Source organism: Carassius auratus, linkage group LG28B (assembly GCF_003368295.1).
Source record: "Carassius auratus strain Wakin linkage group LG28B, ASM336829v1, whole genome shotgun sequence".
In the NCBI taxonomy this organism is placed as follows: Eukaryota; Metazoa; Chordata; class Actinopteri; order Cypriniformes; family Cyprinidae; genus Carassius; species Carassius auratus.
The window spans coordinates 3,308,115-3,332,857 of record NC_039293.1 but is presented as its reverse complement, the minus strand read 5'-3'; the positions used below and the strand labels follow the sequence as shown (position 1 = coordinate 3,332,857).

General features: G+C 37.7%; 1 protein-coding gene and 1 long non-coding RNA gene across 4 annotated transcripts; one reads left to right on the top strand and one right to left on the bottom strand.

Moving 5' to 3' along the window:
• Positions 1 to 3,004: 3,004 nt before the first annotated feature.
• On the bottom strand, positions 3,005 to 6,845 carry LOC113067754 (uncharacterized). Of its 3 annotated transcripts, none has more exons than XR_003279436.1 (4): positions 6,726 to 6,845; positions 4,284 to 4,465; positions 3,905 to 3,994; positions 3,005 to 3,720 (listed from the first exon to the last, which is right to left on the bottom strand). It is a non-coding gene; the product is annotated as an uncharacterized LOC113067754 (long non-coding RNA). The 3 variants fall into 3 exon arrangements; XR_003279437.1 differs by lacking the exon at positions 6,726 to 6,845 and adding an exon at positions 6,098 to 6,156; XR_003279435.1 differs by lacking the exon at positions 6,726 to 6,845 and having other exon boundaries at positions 4,284 to 4,749.
• A 5,261-nt stretch (positions 6,846 to 12,106) lies between these two features.
• Positions 12,107 to 24,267, top strand: LOC113067753 (caspase recruitment domain-containing protein 10). The gene is made up of 24 exons (XM_026240207.1): positions 12,107 to 12,215; positions 13,644 to 13,865; positions 15,255 to 15,392; positions 16,141 to 16,327; positions 16,773 to 16,911; positions 17,005 to 17,175; positions 17,251 to 17,370; positions 18,073 to 18,198; positions 18,295 to 18,462; positions 19,558 to 19,653; positions 19,743 to 19,779; positions 20,044 to 20,084; positions 20,173 to 20,261; positions 20,403 to 20,449; positions 21,440 to 21,557; positions 21,704 to 21,860; positions 21,946 to 22,069; positions 22,214 to 22,454; positions 22,865 to 22,931; positions 23,016 to 23,118; positions 23,193 to 23,351; positions 23,545 to 23,651; positions 23,739 to 23,854; positions 23,970 to 24,267. The coding sequence occupies exons 1-24, from the start codon at positions 12,209 to 12,211 to the stop codon at positions 24,172 to 24,174; spliced, it is 2,985 nt and encodes a 994-aa protein (XP_026095992.1). The 5' UTR covers positions 12,107 to 12,208; the 3' UTR covers positions 24,175 to 24,267.
• The last annotated feature ends 476 nt before the right edge of the window (positions 24,268 to 24,743 follow it).

The window sequence follows — 24,743 nt, the reverse complement described above, 5'->3', positions numbered from 1 at the left end:
GGATGATAATAGTTTACATTTTTGGGACACAATACAGGACCATGAGATGTTCTCTGTCTGTAGTTTCTCATGGTTTGTGTGTCCGAATCACACTAAATGCGCATCAGTCGGCCACAAAACCTCTGGATATGTATGCCCTTTGATGTAATTATTTGTATTGTAGTTGTAGTGAGAGTATGAGGTTGATGACTGAATCAGAGATTCAAGTCATGTGTTCAGACGTGATCACCTAACACAGGTCATCATCATGTAATCTGTGTTTGTGAAGTTATCAACTGTTTAACCTGTTAACTGTCACTCACGTTTTTGAAGATAGACTTGAATGTGCATGATACAAACCTAAATTTTTATAATTCATGACTGAAAACATTTTATAACATGATGTTGATGTGCCATTTACATGGTAATGCAATGTCTGATTTTAAAATTGGTTTTAAAGGATGAATTTTGAGATTTAATGTTTTCAAGTGATATATAACTGCTGGTAAAATGTGATAGAGAAAAAGGCCACGAGGAAGTCTTTTTTTTTAAACAAAAGTCAAAACTACTTTTGTAATGTAGATTTCTGATGGTGCACTACATAATTTTTAACAAAAAATATTGGTAAAATATATATTTGGGAGTCTTAGACCTTCCCAGCGATATATAGTTTTTCAAGATTAGATTAGATTTGATTGTAATATAGTATAGTCAAACGTAGGCGTCCCGTATACGGGACGGGGTGACAATTATAGGTTAAGCCCCTCATCATTTTTAAATCACAGATCTCAATATGAACTCCAACATTTATCATCACATTATTTTTTAGCTCTATACTCTTACTGTATGATAACTATTGATTCATGCTTAATACAGTTTAGCAGAAACATCAGAAAAACATGCTCTTTTCTGTGAAATGGACATGTTCCTCTGGCCGCAGCAGCTCTGATGATGTCAGATCCTATTCAGCTGTCTATCAATGACACAGCACAGTTTAATGTGTTTGAAAGGAGTCATAAAGCGCCATTCTTCTGCAGAACAAAGCTCTGATTATGTTGGGATCAGACAGAAAGAAGGTGCTGGATGCTCGGCTGCCCTTCATTGGATTCCTGCTTCACAGAACCGCTGGATGTCTCTTGATCTTCTGCTTCTGGTGGAGCGTTCGGTTTTCTGGCTGTGTTTAGATGTACTGTTGTTTAACAACATGCCAAACATGTTGTTTGGCTGATAAAAAATCTTTCCGGAAACTTTCAAGAACTATGTTAGACTGTTTTGAAAGTTGTCAGAACTTTGTTTTCATCCATGCAAAAATCAATATGGCATCTACAGAAGACTTTACAGACAGTACAGTTAGCTAATATAAAATTTGCTAATTTATTTTATTGAGAATCAAGAATATTGTACAAAAAAAAAGATGTAACCCAACATTCAGGGGTATTATAAAGGAAAAAAGACAATCAAACAGTCAATAAAATTCATTAATTATTAAACCATATGCATGTTAAATTACTTTGATCATATTTCTTTCATGCTCTCACTTTTAGATTAGATTAGCCTACTGTTACTGATATATTACTGTCAGGTCTAAATTGTTCCTTAGCACTTCATGAATAAAACGATGTGCAAATATAAAAATCAAATAAAAAGTTAAATACTAGCTATTTGTCACCATGCCATTATAAACACCTTAACTTCACATCAGCTTCTACAAAATTAATCTGGTTGTAAAATAAACTCAAAAAGTACCAGCACATTTAAAAATAGACATAGAACGATAGAACGATAGATAGATAGATAGATAGATAGATAGATAGATACACTGAAAAAAAAGATTTGTTGGATTTACTCAATCGAATTATGGACATTGGTTCCACACATTCAGTTTGAGTTCAAAGTATCCTATGCATTTATGTGGTTTCATTATAATACGGTTGTGTTAATCCTATGCAATTTCAAAAAGTAATGTGTACATAGTCTTTTCAAGTTATACTAACATGATTCAGTTATGCTAGTTTAACATTATTTTTTTATTTCAGATTTCTGCTTCAATCATGTTAATTCTGTGCAATTAAATCAAGTTATCTTAACATAATTTTAATAACTTCACTAAAATTAAATTTTAATACATTTCAATGGTTTGTTGTCGCATGTTTCATTTCACGTAACACAAAACTTTTGTAAATCCTTTATTTAACAATTTGAACAATGTGTAATTTAAATGGCATGTCTAAATAACATTGTGCTTTCAAAAGCATAGCATAAATAACTTCTCTGATTATTAAATTTAATAAAAATACATATCAGTTTTAATTAGACTAGTATAAAAACAAACACAGTTCATTTTGTATGCATAACATGTAGATCAACAATATTTTTAAACCTTCATAAGTTTTACAAGATTTCTTTTTTTTTTTAAAACAATATCATAAACATAAGTAACATTATACTGCATGTAACTGTGCGTTTAAAAACTAATACAACATTGTAACACTAATTTATTTCATTTCTCTCAGAAACCTTAAAACTGTACCCAAGAACACCAGTACCTGGAACTAGGGCTGCACGATAGTCACATCGCAGGATGTGTGATGTAGGCTGTCGTAGTTTATTCGTTATTCATTAACTGTACGGGCCAGCTGCTCTCCAGCTCTTGACGAATGTGATTCGCGGATTAATTGTACAGCTTAACCATCATAGAGTGAAAGTTTATCTTTTATATGTGTTTTTAAGTCCTGTCAGTTTAACAGGGCAGAGAGAGAGAGAGAGAGAGAGAGAGAGAGAGAGAGCACGAGTGAGAGCATGCAAGAGAGAAAGAGAGAGGGAGAGAGAGAGTGAGCCCCGGCCGCAAGCTCACCAGCTTCAAACAACACGAGCGCTGTCTTGCTCTCTCTCCCTCGCACATATTAATCAATTGACACGATGGTGTCGATGTTTACATCATTTAAAATGAGAATGTAAGTGTGCTCACCCAATTTTTGTTTGTAAGAAAAAAATAGATTTCATATCGCAATATATATCGCAGAAAAATAAAATATCGCAATGTCATTTTTTCCCAATATCGTGCAGCCCTACCTGGAAATGTTATTTCAAGAAAAACGCTTTAGTTTCAAAGATAATTATATATAGACATTACAAAACAATGTGAAAATACAGTATCTGACCCTTACCTAAACTATAAACAAAGTATCTTATTTATGCTAGTTCAACCATGTTTCATAGATTCAGCTCTCTAATCAATCAACTTCTGAGCCAGTCCAACGAAGGGCCAAATTCAGACAAAAAAAAAAAGATAAAGAAACGAGAGCAGGCAAAGGGGAACAGTCTAAACAACAAGATCACGGTTTACCCTCTGCAGTGGTCTTGCATGAAGGCTGCTGAAATTTTCCGAGGTTGATTGTTTGTAGTCTCAGTAGTCATTCAAAAATCAGTCCATCTCACTGGTGGAGTTCAGATTTGAAATTTTGGGCCTTGATCGAGAATTCACCCGCATCCAAGTCCATGATGAGTTTTTGCTAAATTTCATATGTAAAACGCAACTTTGTGGGGTACTGCAGGTTAAGAGCATAAATTAGACCAAAAACATTGAAGTTGCAAAATCCACACTGTCGATGTCCTGAAGCACTGCTACACCCTCTAGCACAATGCCTACATCATGGGCTTCATTGTCTGCAGTGTGCTTTATCAGGAGATGCCCATGGTAGTCTTCTCAATCGCACACTGTAAAAGATCTTCTTCCATGTCCTAAAGACAGAAAAAAAGATGAATATGTATTACAATTAATGCTACATGTCTAGTGGATAAAATTATAATTTTTTACATTTATGTTGCAGTGTGCATATTTGATGAAACCATGTTTTTTAGATGTATTAATATTTTGCTTGTTGAACATAGTACAGATTCCATCAGTTAAGCTCGAACTACTCACCGCATACTCCTGAATGAGATCTTTAGAGTCCTCATTAAGATAGATACACAGTCCTCTGATGGCAAGTTCACAAGCTGCATCAATGTCATCCTTAAAAATAAGCCAAAGCAGAAAAAGAAAGGTTAGTTTAAGACATTACTCAAATCACAATTAAACAAAAGAGCACAATGGGTCTCATTCACTAAAAGTTCCTAAAAATGTATGTGTATGGCAAATATGTTGTGGTCTAGAAAAATATAATAAAGATAATAGCTTGATTTTATTATGTGAAATGTAATGCTAATAACATGAATTACAAAAAATAGAGTGTGAATACATGCAAACAAACAAAAAAAATTATAGTGTGCTAACCTGCTATTTTTACTTTTTTATTCCTTACCTTTGCAGCAGAAAAATCTCTTTAACGTTACCATCTGCACATGTCCAATCAAATAGTCAGCCAAGGGGTATTCATCAGTTAATTCACCGACTTCTACAAGGCTAACTGCCTTTGTTGGGGACTGACTTAGCTCGTAATTTGTCTGAACAGGCTTTGGAATTCCAAATGTACAGCAAATGTCACTGTAAAGAGAGAACGAGCAGAAATTAGGCATAAATAACAGCAACAATTAATGATTTTAAGTAACAGTTTACTGTACGCTTCCAAATTAAAGACAATGCTATTTATAATATTACCCCCTTTTAAGATGTACCTTTTTGGAAAAAAGACTTTTTAATTTTTTCCAAAATGTATGGTAAATACTAGAAAATTAACCAACATTCACTTTAAAAAACAATTTATAGCATACCATAAAATAACCTTTATTGCAGCAGTCATTTATATTAATTATGATATCCATCTTAAAGTGTCAACCATGTTAGTTAGCCAACAAAAATGTTATTAATTTAGATGTGAAATCCTAATATTGTAATCTAAAAACCTGCCTGAGAGATTTTTGTGAGTTATGGACGAGGGCCGGGCTATCGAGTATTCGTTTACTTGATAAAATAGGTCCCTGCACTAAAAACATACTGTATGTTTAACCAGTGGTGGACGAAGTACACAAATCAAGTACTTGAGTAAAAGTACAGATACGTATAGTAAAATATTACTCCAGTAAAAGTACTCCTTTTTCAATTTTACTCAAGTGAAAGTACAAAAGTACTACATTTTTTATGTATTTAAGTAAAAAAGTACTGAAAGATAGATGGATTAATAGAGAAAGATATATAGATTAATTTAATTTTATATTAGAACATTTTTTTTTTTTTTTTTAGAATCCTACTGCTCAAAATACCTGAGATTTATTCCAAAATAACCACTATATGGAGTCAAGATATATTTTTGTTCATATGGACTACGTTGACGAGAGTGATGTTAACTGTGAAGCTTACACTGTGATGTACCTGAGAGAAAACAGAGATGACCATCTGATCTTCACCAGTAAGAACAAAGTATTTTAAAGTTTGTTGTTTTACAGAACATCACAGTTATATATGACATGATAATAAGGCCTGAAGTTAGGAAGAACATTTTAAGGAAAATATAATTATATTTTCATAATGATTTTTTCCTTCTCAAATCTTGTCTGTGGTGTAAAAACAACCCTGGCCAAACGGGGTGCTTCTCTTTTCCTCTTTGATAATTACTGTAATGTTAGTTACCATGTTCTGAACATCACATCCTTTCTTTTCTCCCCAGATGTAATCTATATATATGTGGTTGAATAAAAATATTTGGACATTATTTATAAAAAATACCTCAAGTTAGCACCAGCAAGCTTGTTAGCTAGACAGTTAGCATCACCTAACAATATTTACTTATTTTCGGTACGGTTATGAATAAACATTCATGTCAGTCTACTCGTCTAGTTAATCCAAACAATATAACGTTACTGTTGATAAACAATATAAAAACAGACGTCACATAGGACATGGTAGCATTTTAATAAAACTGTTAATATTACGGCAGCGTGGAATTTGAATAAATGAGTTATTTTATTAATTTGCGTTAATGTTTATTATTTTATTTTTTTTACCTAAAGCACAGAGACGCTGATTGATGTGTCTGCATCGTCTGCACTCGAGCATTTCAGTGGGCTTAAACAGATCACTCTTTACAGCGGGTTTAGTTCCTAAACAACTGACAATTTTGACCTAAACATGATTTTCAGTTACAACAATTTATCCTAAATTTCGACATTAACAACTTACTTTTAGCAACATCAAGATGCACGCGCGCTCACAAGATCTCCCGGTTCTTCTGTAGACTCACACTAAACGGTTCATTTGAATCAGTGAGTGGTCGACTCCAGAACAGCTGCTGCAATCGGATCATTCTAATTCCTAAACGAATCGTTTGGTGCGATTCGCGATCCGATTTAAAAGTTTATTTTTAAAGTTACTCAAAATAAAACGACTCCAGTAAAGTACAGATACTCCGTTACTGTCCACCACTTTCGGTAAATCAAAGACATGCACTGACAGAGCATCGAGCGAGCGCTTTTGCCCATTGCAGTGATATGACAACGGCTACGAACCCCTCCCCCACACAAATCCTAAAGTCCATGTTATTATTATTCACCTGATGAGAACTTGATTTCCATCTGTAAATTGTTTAATCGGATTGTAGAAGTTTGATAAACTAATGTTACCAGTAATATTCATGGTTTATTAACCTGAACGTTACCCACCCAAAAAAAAAAAAATCTGCGACGACACTCGAGAAATATACCATCGATTTAAAAGCGTGTGGGGTTATCTTAAAACATTATTGTTGCATTTAATCTGACAATGAATGCATTTGTATAATATATCATACGATAGATACTGAAATTCTTACCTTTTAACGAGCTCTGAAAACAAGACAGGCAGTACCCTCATGTGTCCTTTCCAAACCAACGGTCCTGGTGTGGTCTGGATTTCAAAGCGCATGCGCAGACGCTCTCGCGCGCGTTGCTCCCGCGCAAAGGACGTATTTCACAAACCTGAATTAAATTAATTATAGCCTACACAATGGAATTAAGTTGAGAAGAAAATACAAAGTAATTGTGTGACATGGGCCTATTTTAATTAAATAAATCAAACAGCAGAAAAAAATCATTTTACATGAACACCATTTGTTTGACATCTGAAACAATTTGAACATTTTCTTGCAAAGTGATTATATCATGTTTTGATGATTATGTTGAATTTCATTTAGAATTAAAACAATACAATTATGTTTCCATCTTAAACATAAATGTATTAAGTAGATTGTAAGTGTATCCTTTTAGTAAATTCAGTAAAACTGCTTTTCCTTTTTTTCAGTGTAGATAGATAGATAGATAGATAGATAGATAGATAGATAGATAGAACGATAGATAGAACGATAGATAGAACGATAGATAGATAGATAGATAGATAGATAGATAGATAGATAGATAGATAGATAGATAGATAGATAGATAGATAGATAGATAGATAGATAGATAGATCCCAGCCGGCACATGACCGACCTTCAACGTTGAAATATGGTTGAAATAAGGTCAGTTGTGGTTTCAACGTTGAAACAACGTTGATTCAACGTTTAAAGCTGAATGGTTGAAAAACATCCAGCACATGACCAACTTTCAACGTTGAAATATGGTTGAAATAAGGTCAGTTGTTTTAATGAAACAACGTTAAAAATGTTTAATGCTAAATGGTAGAAAAAGGTTAACAAGCTTTTAAATTATTTATATTAAATTATTTAAATTAATTATTATTTTAATAGCATTTAAAAATATTTTAGTCATGATACCTATTCTAAAATGTTAAATATTATCATCATTAACAACAATAAAACTATACATTTCGCTGCTTTATCACACTGAAACAACTCCCATTGGTAGTTTTATTTTATTACTTCTATCGTGATTGGTTAATCTGGCTGTCATTCAGGAAACTGGACAATGAATCGGTTCGCGCTTTTCTACATTTAAAAATATGACCGTTGTTGTCGTCTTTCTGTGAGTGAGGCGGCTAACTGTGAGCTGCTGCTCGTTATAACTGACTGCTCGGTCGGTCCCGAATTATTTCATATTTGCCTGTACATTTTTTATTTATTTCGAGCGAATTTGAGTCGTGACATGTCAATGGAGAACAAAAACTGTGCACACAAGAAGGGTCAGGTGTTCTGCGAGGTCCTGAAAACATCCTGTCAAAATGAGGTAAGAAAATCGCTAACTTTATCTTTATTATCTTTTGAAAATAGTAAAGTATTACCAGAGTTTACAAATGGGTAGTTTAAAGGACATGTAACCTGCAGATAAATAAATACCCGTGTGTCTATTTTTGCATTGCTTTATCACAGCTGATCAAGTTAGATGCTCACCTAATGTGTTACTGGTGAGTTATGTGTTAATGTCTGTCTTTTAGAGATTTTCCCATATTTTCCTGATATGAATCCCATGCATTAGGTGTGTTATATATGTTTGTATTCTTATATTAGTTTCAAAGTGTTTTCTGCAACATATAAGTGCAAATGTCGGTATTTAAATAATATAATTTTAATGAATTAATGAAAATGAAAAAAAAAAAAAGGATTGTTTAAAGCCATGGTTCTCAAAGTGTCAGGCCCCCTCTAGATGTTATGCAGGTGAATCACTAAATTAAACTAATTAATGTTAATATATTTTAACTTAATCTTTGAGTAAGTTTTTTTTTTTTTTGCACATTTAAGTATGTTACAGTTAAAGTACAGTACAGTTTTGTAACTTTTGTTACATAATTACATTTAAAATTACATTTTAATTTAAACTTTTTTTTTTCATTTACCTGTGTATGTAAGCACAGTTGTAGTGTTAGAGTGTACTCACACTAGGCACGGTTGCCATGAACCGGGCCCGAGTACGATTGTCCCCCCTCCCCACTCCCCCTCTGGCCTGCACTCACGTATAGGGTTTCAGCATTCGTGCCGGAGCACGCTTACGTCATTATGGTGCGACGGTTTCGGGATAAATGGGAAGGGCGGCGCTCTCTGAACACAATGGAGTGCATCACTCTGTTTTCTTTGTGGATAATTTTGTGTTGTTTGGTCCACAGCCTGTTGTTAAACAGATGTGTCGCCTTAGTGGCGCGAACATTTTCACGTAATCGTGCTGCTCGTATGAGGATGTTTGCAAGGTACCAGCTGAAGTGCAGCAAGGACTTTGCAGTTTTTAGTTTTTTTATGCGTTTTGCACCTCTGCCGTAGACCAAAGCGACCCTTTCCCTGTCATGTTGGTTTTGGAGCGTCGCAAAACCGTGATGCAAAGCGTCCTTTTCCGTGCTCCGGCACGGTTAGCACTCACACTGCATGCGAACCGCGCCCGAGTCCAACTGAACCGTGCCCTGGCCCACCACTTCCAAGCGGGCCAGGGCCGGCCAATCGAGCCGCGCCCGGGCACGATTCGGAGCACTCACACTAGTCAAACGAACCGCGCTTTGGTGGTCAAACGCACTCGGGCACGGTTCAAACTGGCTAGTGTGAGTACACCCTTAATGTTCAAACTGTATTTACCATGGTAAAGTGTCTGACAACAATTAATATTCTTATTAGAAATAAAACTGCCTCATTTTTTAACTGTAGAGCTGTAGCTGAATAGTTTGGCCTACTACGCTGCTGAAATGTAATGTTGGTCATTATGGTGCAACTTAATATTTAATAACAAATATTTTCTGAAGTGGTACTTATAAAAAGTTTGAGAATCAATGGTTTAAAGAAATGGTATAATATGAAATCCTGCTTTTTAAGAACTTTTCAGTAAACTCTTTCTTCTTTCCCCTTGTAGAGTCATCAAGGATCCAGCTTGTTCTTGAAACATTGGTAAGAAATTGTTCATCTGCTACATTGCACTGTCACTTCTGCTAGAGATGCTTTGACCTTTTGTGATAGGTTTTGATTGTACTTAGTTTAATAAAAATGTACTGAATTTGATTTGACTTGTTTTACTACACTGTAATGTTAGTGTTCTGATTAAAACAGTGTAACTGGGGGCTCTGAAGACACTGCTTGTGAATAATTTGTTAATATTGTACATTTTCATCTGAATACATTAAATAAGTGTTTAATGAATAGTGTTGTCCACTTTGTTTCCAACCTCACTGTTACTGAACTGTAAAGTGAAAATATTGTGTGATTTATTTTGCATTCAGTTTTCAGTTAAATATATTTCACAATATCAAAGTTATTGTCAAACATTGTGAACATACCTAAACTCGCTGATTAAATCTTATGTGCCCTCCAGAAGTTTGTACTCTGCAAGTGAACGACGCCTTGTGGTGCCATCTAAAAGAGGTTCATAATCACTCTCAAGGACCTTTTCCTGGACTTTGCCCAGCTGGTGGAATCACCTCCCAATCTCAATCCGAACTGAGTGTTTACTCATTTTCAAGAAACATCTTAAGACTCATCTTTTTCACCAGAACTTAACCAACTAATGCTAGCACTTTTCCTTCTTTTCTTGTCTTTTTTATATATATATAAAAAAAAAAACCTGGCTATGCGTTCTGTACTAGACTAACTGAGACTTGTCATGGCACTTGTATACTGTTGTTGTTCGCTTGTACACCTGACTACTTCTGTTCTTCTCATTTGTAAGTCGCTTTGGATAAAAGCGTCTGTTAAATGATTAAATGTAAATGTTTATACAGGACAGTACAGAAAGTGCACAAGTGGGAGAGAGTGGAGGGGACGGCGTCAGAAAGGACCTAGCGCTGGGACACTTTCAAGGATCACCCGAAGCACAACCACACTGTATACACGAGGCTGCTGGTTCTAACATTTTAGAGTCTCCTTCGGTAGAAATCTCATTCTGCATTCCCCACGGTAAAGAAGACAAGGTCTGGGGGGGTTCCCATTAGAAATCAACTGGTGGAAGGTTCCCTTCTCGAACTGTTCAACACATTTTCACTGCACAAATGTACACAACTCTTGTAATGAGACACATTACTAAAACATGTTTTTGACAGAAACTGTAGGTTTCCACCAAAATAAAAGATCCACTGGTTTCAGTCATAAAGGTACAAGGGTTTGTCTTGTAAGTGCTGCAAAAAATATGCATTTATGGGCCAAATTATTTCACAAAAACCTTTAAATATTATTGTATTTGGATTGTTCTACTACCTGTTTTTAGCATTACCTCCATGCATACTCTGCATAATAAAGTGTGGGATTATTTTCATCTGTTTCCAAAATTTAACTGCTGTTTGACAATTTTGAGCATGTGGAAGTTTATTGAAGTTGTTTGTAAAGCCATTGCTGCCAGTCATTAGATTTTTAGCCTTGCATGTACCATGTTGATCTAAATGCCAACTAGGATCTAGGTGTATTTACACACTGTGCAAGGTACGACGGGGAAACAACGTCGTGTTATCAACGCTGATTAACTTTTCAAAATCAACACCTCATTCAGCTTTCATCCCAGGGCTGCAGCACGACCCTAATTCATCCGTAATGCAGGTAAGACGGTGAAACAGCGTCGCGATTTCAACGGTGAATCCACGTCGTGATTTCAACGTTGATCCAATTTGCAAAATCGAAAGGTTTTTCAACGTCGGGAGTTCAACAGTGAATCAGCGTTGTGATTTCAACCGTACATCAACGTCACGATTTCAACGGTGAATCAACGTCGTGATTTCAACGTTGATCCAATTTGCAAAATCGAAAGGTTTTTCAACGTTGATTCAACCCTGGTACCTGACGTTGTTTCAACGTTGAATCAACGTTGAAATGCCGGCTGGGATAGATAAATAGATAGATGTCTCCCTCCAGTGGATCCTCCTCATCCTCACAGACACGCACTAACAGGTCACTGAACTCTCTGACCCGTCTGGAATGTGACTAATCGCCGGAAACTAGTTACAAATTAACACGGGATTGCTTCACCAAGCTCTCGATGGAACCCCGTGGTTTTCACCGTGACTTTCATATTTTATTGCGTGACTCAGGCATTTTGTGTTTCCCCCGATTTTTTTTTTACGCTGACTGGACTGACTGATATTTTTCTAAAACAATTAGGCCTACCTTAAATCGAGTCGTGAAATTAAACAGTGTGGGTGTCGAGACAGAAAGGCAGACGAATGTTAACGATCATGTCAATATAGCTTCGACTCCTGAGAGAGAGAGTGTGAGAGAGAGAGAGAGAGAGAGAGAGAGGGAGAGAGAGAGAGAGAGAGACCGAGAGAGAGAGGGAGAGAGAGAGAGAGAGAGAGAGAGAGAGACAGAGAGAGAGAGTCGCCTCGCTCCTTCACATCTGGTTTTGTCTGTCTGAAGTGTCGCTGTTGTTTTCATTTCTCTCATCTCGTTCGTTCCTCAGCCGAATTATGACCGGTAAGACCTTTCACTTTTCTAAATCAACGAATGAATCAAATGTTTTGATGTTGTTCTTTGTTGCTTTTTAAATTTTATTTTGTGTTCTATGTCAGTAAATGTATGTAATGGGAAAATATAATGTAGGATTTAAGTTGAAACTAATTAAACTCATAAACTGGTTGTTGTTTTCACAAGCAGCCTAAGAATGAAGATAAGGCACATTACACTGAATTAAACATGATGATTTTACATGCAAAATACTTTTTTTTGTACAACTTAGGCTACTTAATGTTTTATTTATAACTTTGGATTAGTGTATTATTAGTTTTGTGTTAGCTTTGTCTTAATATCACTGTATTATTAACAGATGTTTGTAATGCAGCCTATAGTATATGAGCTTGTGTTAGTGTACAGTGATCTGTTGTTGTTCCCAGAACTGGATTCCTTCACTGTGAGACATTCATTGAGATTCCTGCATGTGTTTGGACCTGCCTGGCCTGAACACACACACACACACACGAACCCCTCACACACACCCCTAATCTTCAGCATCTCTCAAGAGCAAGATAGCTTGTTTGGAAACAGTATACTCCGTGTATTTGTTGTGCTTCTACACAAGAAGAATCACAAATGAGATCTTGTTTATGCCTCAAACCGGGTTCAGGTTTGCAGTTCAGAGTTAGAGATCTCTACATGAATTCTTTTATAGCTCGGCACCGTTACTGGATGATGGTTGTTTGGGTGTGTTTCATTCATGCGGAGGAATTTTAGAAGTACATAGACAAAGGTGATGATTAAATGAATCGTAGCTGATATCTACGCCAAGTCTCCTGAGAAACCATTTTGGTGTGCAGGTACACACAGGCCTGGATGAAAACACAGTTTTTGTTTCTCTGATTATCTCTCATGTTCAGTGACAGGTCTGCATGGTACTGTCTGCATTCCCCAGCTGTGAGATCTTGTGCTTTTCATGATTGAATTTACAATCTCACATCTGTGTTTATGATCATGTGGATTTAGGATATCACCTTCATCACATGTGTTCACTTAAATCTCATGAGAAAACATGAGATTGGTGTGAATGCATGCAACAAAGTTATTTTTATTTCTTAATAATAATTTTTTATGATGTGATTTTTTTTTTAAGTAAGCATGAAGATTCACCTCTTAACATACCCATCAGTGGAGCATAAATATGTTACAAAAACATACATACAGTTAATAAGATTGTACAATATACACAAGTTCACCAAAACACACTGAAAAGAAAGAAAGAAAGAGAAAAAAAACGCAGAAATTGCTAATTTCGCAATTACAAAGAAACAGCAAGTAACACATTGTAAACTAAAGCAACCCCAAAAACAGAAAACAGGCTCAGTTTCTTTGAGGAGCAGCTGCTTGGTGTAATGATCATGAAGCTCATAAACGTGGTCTGTTGTCTCGCAGGTGAATGGCCGCTGGGAGATGAGAGTTCGCTCATGTCTCCGTCAGAGGAGGAGAAGTACGAGGAGCTGTGGGAGCGAGTGGAAGGAGTGCGACACAAACTGACCCGCATTTTAAACCCGGCGAAGCTGACGCCGTACCTGCGGCAATGCAAGGTGATCGACGAGCAGGACGAGGACGAGGTGCTGAACTCCAGTCAGTATCCACTGAGAATCAGCAGAGCCGGTGAGACGCACAACACCACACACACACACACACACACACGGAGAAGTGATGGACACTGTCCAAACACAAGCCAAGGGACTTCAGTGAAGAAAGAAACCAAAAGCCAGAGAAAAAAAATATATATTCAAGGTTAAAACAGTGCGAGCATGACTGTCAAAGACCGATTTTAACCCCCCAAAAATTCTGCTGAGTGTGAAAATTTGAGTCATGGATAAAGAAAAATTATATTGCAAGTGTTTGTTTTGTATTATACTACTCTGGACATCTTTAAAAAATTTGGTGAAATTAATGAACCAGTGTCTAATTTGGTTTTGAATAATTTGAGTCAGCTTTGTAATTTAATGGCAAATGTGAAACAAATGGACTAAAGTATCCAAATCCAAATCCTGCCAAAAACACACACAACACAAGCAGTAGAAATTAATGAAAGAAAACTAATTGCAGCCTACATGTACTTTTCAATTCAATTCAAGTTTATTTGTATAACGCTTTTTATCATACAAATAATTGCAAAGCAACTTTACCAAAAATACGGTAAGCATTGCTGTAAGTACTTCATATTTAATGATTTGTTGAATTTATCTGATGGTTTACGCTCTAATGAAAATATTTTCCATTGCTTTATAAAAGTTTGTGAGTTCTTACTGCTTTTTCACTTTTTCCATTCAAGAATCAGAAGAAAACTATTTTGCATTTGTAGACTGCATTTAATAGATTACACTTTTTGGAAAGATTGTCATTTGGATTGTAAAAGGTGTTATACAGTATTTTGATCAGCCGATTTGGTCAGTGTGTTTTCTGAGTGCTTCAAAAGAGTGAATCATTTTGCACTTTAGATTCCATTTAATAGATGACTCTTTAATTCAAACATTTGCAATTGCAAATGGTTTATTAATATGTTCTTTAAATGTGTCTTTTCGACATGTTTTAGTTGAGTTCTGATTGCATTTCGTTATCAGCATGTTTTCTGAGATCTTCATAAGATCTTCATTAAAATCTTCATTAAAAGTAAATATTTCAGAGCTTGTAATAAGAAAATACAGCCGCATTGGGAAATTCTGCCATGTCATAACATTGCATTCAAGTTCGTTCCTTGAAAAAGCTTCAGTCTTACTTCCCTTACATTTTAGTATCTGGAAGAGTCAATAAGGAACCAGATAAGCTTTTCCTCATGTGTAGTGCAAAGGGTTGTAGGTAATATTTAACCCTTTTACCAATGTAATGATCTAGGAAGTACTAAACTAGTGTAATATTTATAGTATGTGAATCTGGATGCAAATGTTCCCATTTAAAGAGAATCAGAGAAGGAATCAATGTGCAGTGGAATGTGATTGGTGGGCGGGTGTGCCTCTGTCAGTGTGCAGTGATTTGATTGGCTGTTGTGCTCAGGGCGTTTATTGGATATCCTGAGGGGGCGTGGCGAGCGCGGTCTGCAGGCCTTCATGGAGTCACTGGAGTTTTACCATCCAGAGCAGTTCACTCAGCTGACCGGACGACAGCCGACACAGCGCTGCTCCATCATGCTGGGTGACTACCACTGAATCCACAATCCTACACTAGCACACTACTTTTTCTTTAATGTTTGTGAAATCGCCTCATTTCACTTGTCATTACATCACTTGGAGTGTATATCGATTTATTGCTTTCTGAATTGAACACAGTAATAGTATATGAAATGGAATATATCATAAATTTCTTCTTCTTCTTTAACTTTTGTATATTTAATATGTCATCCAGGCATTATTTGCATACTATGCACTTTGTGCATACTATATAATTCAGAGGTATGGCAGCGTAATAAATGAACAGAATAAAATTAAGCAAGTTTATGCTCAAACCAAAAACATTTTCTCAACATTTAGTGGGTTTATATTGAGTTTATGCTAGAAACAAACAAATGTTGCACAATTATGTGGATTTATGCTAGAAGAAGAAATTTATGAAAATTATTTAAAGTTTTGCATAACAAAGCAACAAATTCATTCAAATCAAGTGGTTTATATGGAGCCCTTCACATGACATGCAAGAAAAAATAAGTAAATTGTGCACACAATTTACTAATTCGTTAAATTGGATAAAAAATGAGTTTATGAGATTTTTCTTAAAAATTTATTAATTTTGATATATTTATTAGGAAACAAGACTTACTACTAGTTTTGCTTCTTGTGTAACTTGATTTGAGAAATATATAAAAAAAAATTACAATAACAAATGAATCAGCTTGCAGCAGCTCTAGCGGTTTGCTGATGTTGTGTGTGTGATGTTGTGTGTGTAGATGAGGAGGGTCCTGAGGGTCTGACTCAGTTTCTGCTGCTGGAGGTTCGTAAGCTGCGAGAGCAGTTGCACTGCAGCCGTGTGTGTGAGCGGCGTCTGTCTCAGCGCTGTCGTGTGGCCGAGGACGAGCGCGGCCGAGCTGAACGCAAAGCACAGGAGCTGCGTCAGGACCGCATACAACTGGAGAGGTGAAGAAAACACACATATCCAATTTCTTCTCAAACCTAGTGTATTTAAAGCTAGTGTATTCTTTCTTTTCAGCCAAAGTCAGTATTGTATCTGGTCGTCAATTTTTTAATTCTATGCAAAATGCAATATTCGCAGAGTTATAAGGTCATGTTTTCTACCTTTTTTTTCAAACCAGCGACAAACGCCATTCTCCCATTTTGCAGAATGTGATATATCCTCTCAACCAATCACAGCGCACCATTCTATTCAATCTAGACAGTAACGGCGCTTTGAATACACCAGGCATCCTAGTTTTCCTCATCTACTTTGTACTTTTTGATCAACAAACAAGGGCTGCACGATTAATCGCATGTGATTGTCATGCACATCATAAATATAATTATATATATAATCTGCCAAATGCATAAATGTAGATCTGTTTGGATGTGTGTGTTTATGTGTCAGGTTGAGGCAGGACTGGGAGTCTGGCAGTCGTGAGTTGGGTTTGCTGAAGGAGAGACATTTGGAGCAGGCTGTGAAATACTCGCGGGCATTAGAGGAACAACGCAGAGCTACAGCGCGTGAGAGAGAACTGCTCACAGAGGTAGACAACATTAATCAACATTTCACACTCCAGATACACACAGTTCATGTTAGGCTCAAAGTGGGCGTGTCCATGTGGTGATGTCACTGACAGGTGGAGCAGCTCAGGAAGAGATTACAGGAGGTGGAGAAACGAGCTCACGATGGTCCCGCCCCCGTGCTGACTCATCACACGAGCAATGGGGTGTATGACGGCGCCCCCACAGGACCGGTGGAGAAACCACCGCTCCCTGTGAGAAACAGAGAGCTTAACTCTGGAAATCAGGTCAGAGTCATGTGAGGGACCCTGCTGACACTTACCAGAGTGTGTGTCGGTCGTCTGATGTACCGTGTGTTTTAGGCTCTGTTGGACATCCTGAAGCAGGACCGGCGGGAGGCGGCGGAGCAGAGGCAGGAGCTGAGCAGCACCATCGCCCGACTGCAGGCCGAGCTGGAGAGCTCCGAGACTCAGAGAGAGAAAGTAAGAGCAAACCTCTGTGTGTCTGTGCTGTTCATCAGCTCAGTGTGAAATCACATACTAGCATCTCACTCATCTTTTGCCATATATGAAACTGAGAATGCCATTCTGAACACAGCCTTTGTTTTGTGCACACTGTAAAGTTGGATTTAATGTGCAAATAAAGTGCAGTTGGAAAATTAACTCATTAAAGCTCATTACAAAATGATTTGTATAGTGTTTAATACAATAGAAATGCTTCCATCAGCTTTACAGTAATAAACAGAGGAACTGTGTTCAACAATCAGTTCATTCAAATCTTCAATTTCAACTATTAAACAGCTCTAAAGTAGATTATATAGTGTCATAAAGTTAAATTATATAAAACATTATACAATAATATAATATAAAACTATAATACTATATCAGTGATACAAAAATAATAATATAAATGAACAGATTTGATGGGTTTTGGAGTAAATATCTGAGTCTGTGAGTCATCCTCACTAATATAAACTAATTTAATAATTAGTCTTAAACTTTTTCAGTAATACTGTATCTTTTTGTTACTTTTTGTAACTGGATAAGCTATTCTGAAAGTTGGCAGTTTATTTTCTAAATCCATGTTACTGATCATATTGTTATCAATCGATGCATGCATGTTTCTCACCTTATTTATCTATACATACATAAATGCAAGAGTACATGTATAATGTGTTTGTGTAGTTGGCGTCTCAGTGTGAGCAGCTGCAGCTGCGTCTCAGGACTCTGCAGCTGGACTGGGAGACAGAGCAGAGCAGGAGTGTGTCCTACTTCAACCAGATCATGGAGCTGGAGAGAGAGAGAGACCAGGTACCGAACACACACACACACACACACACACACGCACACACACACACACACACACACACACAAACATGTGCTTAAACACTTGTGTGTCTGTTCAAGGCGCTGCGCAGTCGTGACAGTCTGCAGCTGGAGTTCACCGACTGCCTCCTGGACAAGAACCGTCTGCGCAAACGTATCGCGGAGCTGCAGACCAGCCTGGAGCAGCTGCAGAGAGAGACCGAGAGAAGCAGAGAGCTGAGAGAGCAGAGCAACACCTGCATGCACTGCGTACGTCTGCATCACTACACACTACACATGGCATGCTTCTGTTTCTCAATTATCTGAAAAAACCCTACTAACTCCCAGCATATACTATACTAAAGCATACTATATGCTATATTGAAATATTGACTATAATGCATAGTGCATTGCACTGTAACAAACTATCTTAGTACCCTTCTATACTGAATAGAACTGTACTGTAAATTATACTTTACTGTACTGTACTATACTGCACTATTTACTACACTGCATTGTACCATAATGCACTATTCAATACTGAACTGTACTACACTTCACTGTACTACACTATACTACACTGTACTACATGGTACAATACTACACTATACTGTATTGTACTACACTGTACTACACTTCACTGTACTATACTATACTACACTGTACTACATGGTACAATACTGCACTATACTGTATTGTACTACACTGTACTACACTTCACTGTACTATACTATACTACACTGTACTACATGGTACAATACTACACTATACTGTATTGTACTACACTGTACTACACTTCACTGTACTATACTATTTTACACTGTACTACATGTTACAATACTACACTATACTGTATTGTACTACACTGTACTACACTTCACTGTACTATACTATACTACACTGTACTACATGGTACAATACTACACTATACTGTATTGTACTACACTGTACTACACTTCACTGTACTACACTATACTACACTGTACTACATGGTACAATACTACACTATACTGTATTGTACTACACTGTACTACACTTCACTGTACTATACTATACTACACTGTACTACATGGTACAATACTACACTATACTGTATTGTACTACACTGTACTACACTTCACTGTACTACACTATACTACACTGTACTACATGGTACAATACTACACTATACTGTATTGTACTACACTGTACTGCATTGTATTGTACTAAAATGTACTATAGTTAGCTACACTGCCCTATACCATACTATACTACACTACACTATACTGGACTGTATTATATTGTATTATACTGTACTGTTCTACAACAACACTTTATACTTTACTATACGTTCACGAACATGTGTGTATGTGTGTGTTTCTGTAGTCCCACCTGTCGTTGTTCAGTGAGGATCAGTGTTTCGGCCCGTGTTGTTCAGTTGATTTGAGTCCCAGTCCACTCACACTCAGAGCTCATCTGAAGGTCAGAGTTCACACACACATAAACACACAGCTGTGTTCAGAGTGCACTTGTGTGTGTTGTTCGCTCATGCTGTTCCTGTGTTTTTACAGTCAACCTCTCGAGCTCAGATCTGTGAGCAGTCTGAAGGTGAGTGTTACTGTGTGAATAGTAATAGTATGTATTTAACTGACACGAATGAGAACAGAATTTGATCTGAATTGAACTGGAAAACAACATTGCTTTCTTCTGTAGAGCTGCTGTACTGCTGAGACTGATTCATAATTGAAGAATTTTAAAACATTAACACTGTTATTGTGTTATTTTGGTACTGTGAAGTGGCTTTGAAACAGTCTGCATTGTGTAAACTTGTTGATGTTAATTATTTGACGCTGTTGTGTGTTTGTGTCGCAGACTCCTGCTGCTCTAATTCAGAGGAGAATCTGCTCACGCCGGTAACTACTTATATTATTTGTATATGGATGATGCAGTGATGATCACGTCCTGTGTTTGAATCTCACTGTGTGTTTTGTGATTGTGCAGGAGTGTAACACTGAGAAGGACATCAACAGACTCTCCACATTTCCCTTTCCTCCCTGTATGAACTCCATCAACCGCAGAGCAAACGTTGAGTAAGACAAAAAAAAACACTGCACACTGAGTTAAATACATGAATCTACAGCTGAAGCTTTAGTTTACAGACATCACTAAACTAGTGAAGGACGACTCCTGATTCATGATTCACTGGCGTCTCACTGTCTGTGTGTTTGCAGGTTTGATCTGAAATCCTGGGGGAGCGAAGAGAACGAGCCACACACAGGTGTGTCAAACAGCTCTCTGTCTGTCTGTGCATCTCAGTCCAAACCTGTCTAACTGTTAGAGGTGTTAGAAAATCAACAACATGATTCTCTGATGTGTCACCATTCTTTGTTCAACGATTGTGAATTGATTCTAAAGAACTGCAGAACTGATTCATTTTTAACCACATTTTATAATTGCAACTTTTTATCTTGCTTTTGTATCTCACAATTCTGAACGTTTTTTTTCTCAAGTTGTACACTCAGAGTTATGCAAACAATGCCAGAATTGTGAGATCTAAACTCAAAAGTCAGAATTCAGATTTTATTCAGAGTTGATATATCGCAACTCAGCAGGGGTTACGAGCCTGAGCAGATGGAAGTACTACAGTCATCCATTATCAAATTCAGAGTGCTACCCTTGAGAATAGCCGCTGGTGTGCCAATGAGTAGAACCTCTGTTTCAGAACAATTCAGTTTTAAAAAGTTATGGCGCATCCACGTTTTTATTTCCAGCACACACTCTGAAAGAATTGTTGAGGTGAAAATAGGATCAGACATGGAGCTGATGTACATTTGGGTGTCATCAGCATAAAAGTGGTACCACAAACCATATTTCCTAATAATTTGTCCCAAAGGAAGCATATACACACTAAACAAAATAGGACCCATTACAGATCCTTGAGGAACACCATGATAGACCTGTCCAAATTGCTATACAATACATACATTACAAGTTAACCTAATAAGTGTTCAATAGCAGTTTTTGTGTTATCTTTGGTATTAAATTGGTTTTGAGAATCATTTCAGCTGAAATGTTGGAGTCTTGTCAAATCTGACCCCCGTTTTGTATTGTAATGTAAAAATGTCAGATCTTCACCTTTAGAAGCAAACTGAATCATGGGACTGGTGAAGATTCACATCTCTTCTGTCTTTATGTCTGTGTTCAGTTTGTATTTAGATTGTTAGTAATGGTGTGATTGTGTGCGTGTGTGTGTGTGTATGTGTTGTAGAGGACTCAGACTCGTGTCTGTTGAGTTCGTGGAGCTCTCTGCCATCTCAGCTCTTTCCTTCTGACTTGATCAACATGACTCCAACTCTCCCGATCAAACCTTCATCATCCTCCCCACGGTACGAACCCTTCATCAGCGTTAACATGACCTTCATCATGTTTTGTCTCATGTTCTTCTCATGTGTGTGTGTTCTTCATGTTTTTTATTTATTTATTTATTTATTTATTTATTTTTTGTCTCATATTCTTCTCATTTGTTTCTCAGCTTGTCTCTGGCGCTCTCCTCCTCACTTAAAAGCGTCAGTCTGGCCGATGACATCACTATCATTGGAGGAAACCGGACAGGTGTGTTTGTGCAGACGGTCAGGGAGGGTTCACCTGCGCAGATCTGCGGCCTGAGGGAGGGCAGTGAACTCCTGGAGGTGAGAGAGACAGAAAACTGTTTCCTGTCAGACAGGAAGTGCCTCCTTCTCTGAAACATATTCAGACCACGTGCTCTGTTGTCAGTTGAAACAGGGGTTGTTCGGCGAGGGTCATGTTCGTCTCAGTCAGTGTACGGCTGAAGTGGCTCATTTCTCACTGCAGTGGTGGACAGAACCGAACGCGCTAAAACACACACACAATCCCGATGGTGAGACTCCATCAGAGTTTCTATAAAACCTTCTCAAATCAAGTGTATGTGCATAAACTGATAATTGCTCAGATGAAAACCTGAAACTGTGAATGTTTCATTGTATTTTCTATAATGATTCAGTCTTTTCCTCTCTCGTCTCAGGTTATTCTCGTTTACTCGCTGAGCTGTCGTCTCCGTCTTTCACTGGCGCCGACTCCTTCCACGTGCGAGTGAACCTTGACCTCTCTCACCATGGCGACCCACCGTGTCTCCAGGTTTGCTGTGACGACGTGCTGCACGTCACTGACACGCGTTACAATGGTAAATATCAGTGGCGCTGCATCCGCGTGGACAAACACACGGGGGCGCCGCTGCAGACCGGAGCCGTGCCCAACTACAACAGGTACATGATGCACTCAATACATGAGAAATACATGAAGTATTTAAATACCATCCCTTTAACTCTAGTGACTAAAAATCTATGAAAGTGCACATAATTGGTGCTTTTTTGTCATGCTTTTCTATATCCTATCCTATATTTTGTCATATATATATATATATATATATAGACTTTAATTCTATAATTAAATGTTTGTTGTCATCATCTCCAGTCACATAGTCTGCTCTAACAAGACAACAACTGCTGACAATATTGAATGAATATTAATTATTAAATAACCACATCACAATTCGGCATACAAAAACATTGGGATGAAGAGCAATCACAAATTCATATTCAGAAGATGTGGATATTTGATGTTAACCATCTGTCTGGTGTCATATCAACACGTCAGACTCGTGTTTTCTGTTCAGGGCTCAGCAGCTGCTGTTGGTGAGGCTTCGAACGATGGCACTGGAACAGAATCACTCCAGGAGGAAGGTGTCTGTCTCTCTGTCTGTCTGTCTGTCTCTGTCTCTGTCTCTCTCATAGACACTAAGCTGTTTGTTTCGTGTCTGTTTGTAGTTCTTTAAGAAAACCTCTGAGCGCCTCCGGCTCATTAAAGCGGTCGCGGCGAACTATCGCAAGAGTGGCTCATCCAGTCCGCTGCTCTACACACTCAGTAACCGTAAGCCCCGCCCACTCTAACCTTGAACCAATCAGAGTGAAGATTGTTCTGAGTGTGTGTGTGTGTGTGTGTAGGTCATGAGGAGCAGCTGATCCCGTTCAGTCTGGTTCAGATGGTTGGGGTCTTCAGCAAACGTCCGGTGGTTTTCTCCCCATCTATTCTGTCCCGCGGGATCATCGAGCGACTGCTGCAGCCGTCAGAATCCGGTCTGGACTTCAACACCTGCCATCCAGGTACACCAGCACACCTCCACTGATGACACTAGAAATAACAGCCAGGAGTTACTTTGTCTATTTGAAAATAGTTTGGTTTTAACATTTTTTTAACATGTATTTGTTAAAAATCTTGATACCTTTAAGTTCACAATTTCAGTAATTTATTATACATTTAATGGATTGTTTTCCCCATTGTTATTATCGTGTACAGAGCCAGTTGAAAGCTGTGTGCTTCAGGATAAGAGTGTGTTCCTCATAGACTCCACAGATCAACCACTGGGAATCAAACTACAGAGTATTCAAGAGGTCATTAACCAGGTAAACATTAACACACACACACACACACACACACACACTGAGAGTCACAGCTGTGTTTTAAAACTTTGTGTCTGTGTGTGTGTTCAGGACAAGCACTGTCTGCTTCAGCTGGGCTTGAATCATGTGGAGAATCTCCTGAAGCACAGCATCTATCCCATCATTATCTACATCAAGCCTAAAGACAAGAAGGGACGCAAGTTCAGGTTCGGATCCATGTCCGTCTGTCTCTTGACACTCTAGTCAGACAAAATCTGCCCAACGTTTAGCTCTTGATGTCACACAAACCTTAAACCCTGGTGAAACCTGTGTGTGTTTCAGGAAGCTGTTATCGGGCCAGCGAGAGGAGGACCTGATGGAGGCCTGTCAGATGGAGGAGCTGCAGCTGGAGACTCTTCCTGTGATGTTCAGCACGGTGGAGCCGAACACATGGAGCAGCACGGATGAGCTTCTGGCTGTCATACGCAGCAGCATCCTGAGCCAGCAGAGCGCCATGGTGTGGCTGGAGCAGGAGCGCCTCCAGTAGAGACACATCCTGACATACTTCACATGGTTCATGAACATACCTTTCATATACTCCGTAATGTGAATCAACTAACTTGAATTTTTTTTTTATAAAAAATAAAGATAATGGTATATACATATAGCATATATATATATATATATATATACATATATACACACACATATATACATTTAAATGAGTTAAATGCAGGCAATTTTTTTTTAAGTTTAATGCGTAAAAAATATTGTAGCTTATATCCTTTCATATCAAAGCACAAAATAAACTATGTGCATGCAATGTCGTGGTCAGGTAAGTCATGAAGTTACCAAAAAAGAAGTGATTAAATCTGTCTTAAATCTGTGCATGCATGTAATTTATTTTATATAAGTCACATTTAAGAACATGTCACTGTCCTGGAGCAGCCCAGCACTGTCTCCCTCATCTAACACATCTAACACACCCGATTTAACTCGTCAGCTCATTAATAGAGACTTTAAGAGCTGAAGTGGGTCAGAAAAAAGAGCTGAGTGGAAATATGATGCGTCAGATCCACGTCACGTTCAGCAGCAGCTGCTCTTAAAGAAACAGCA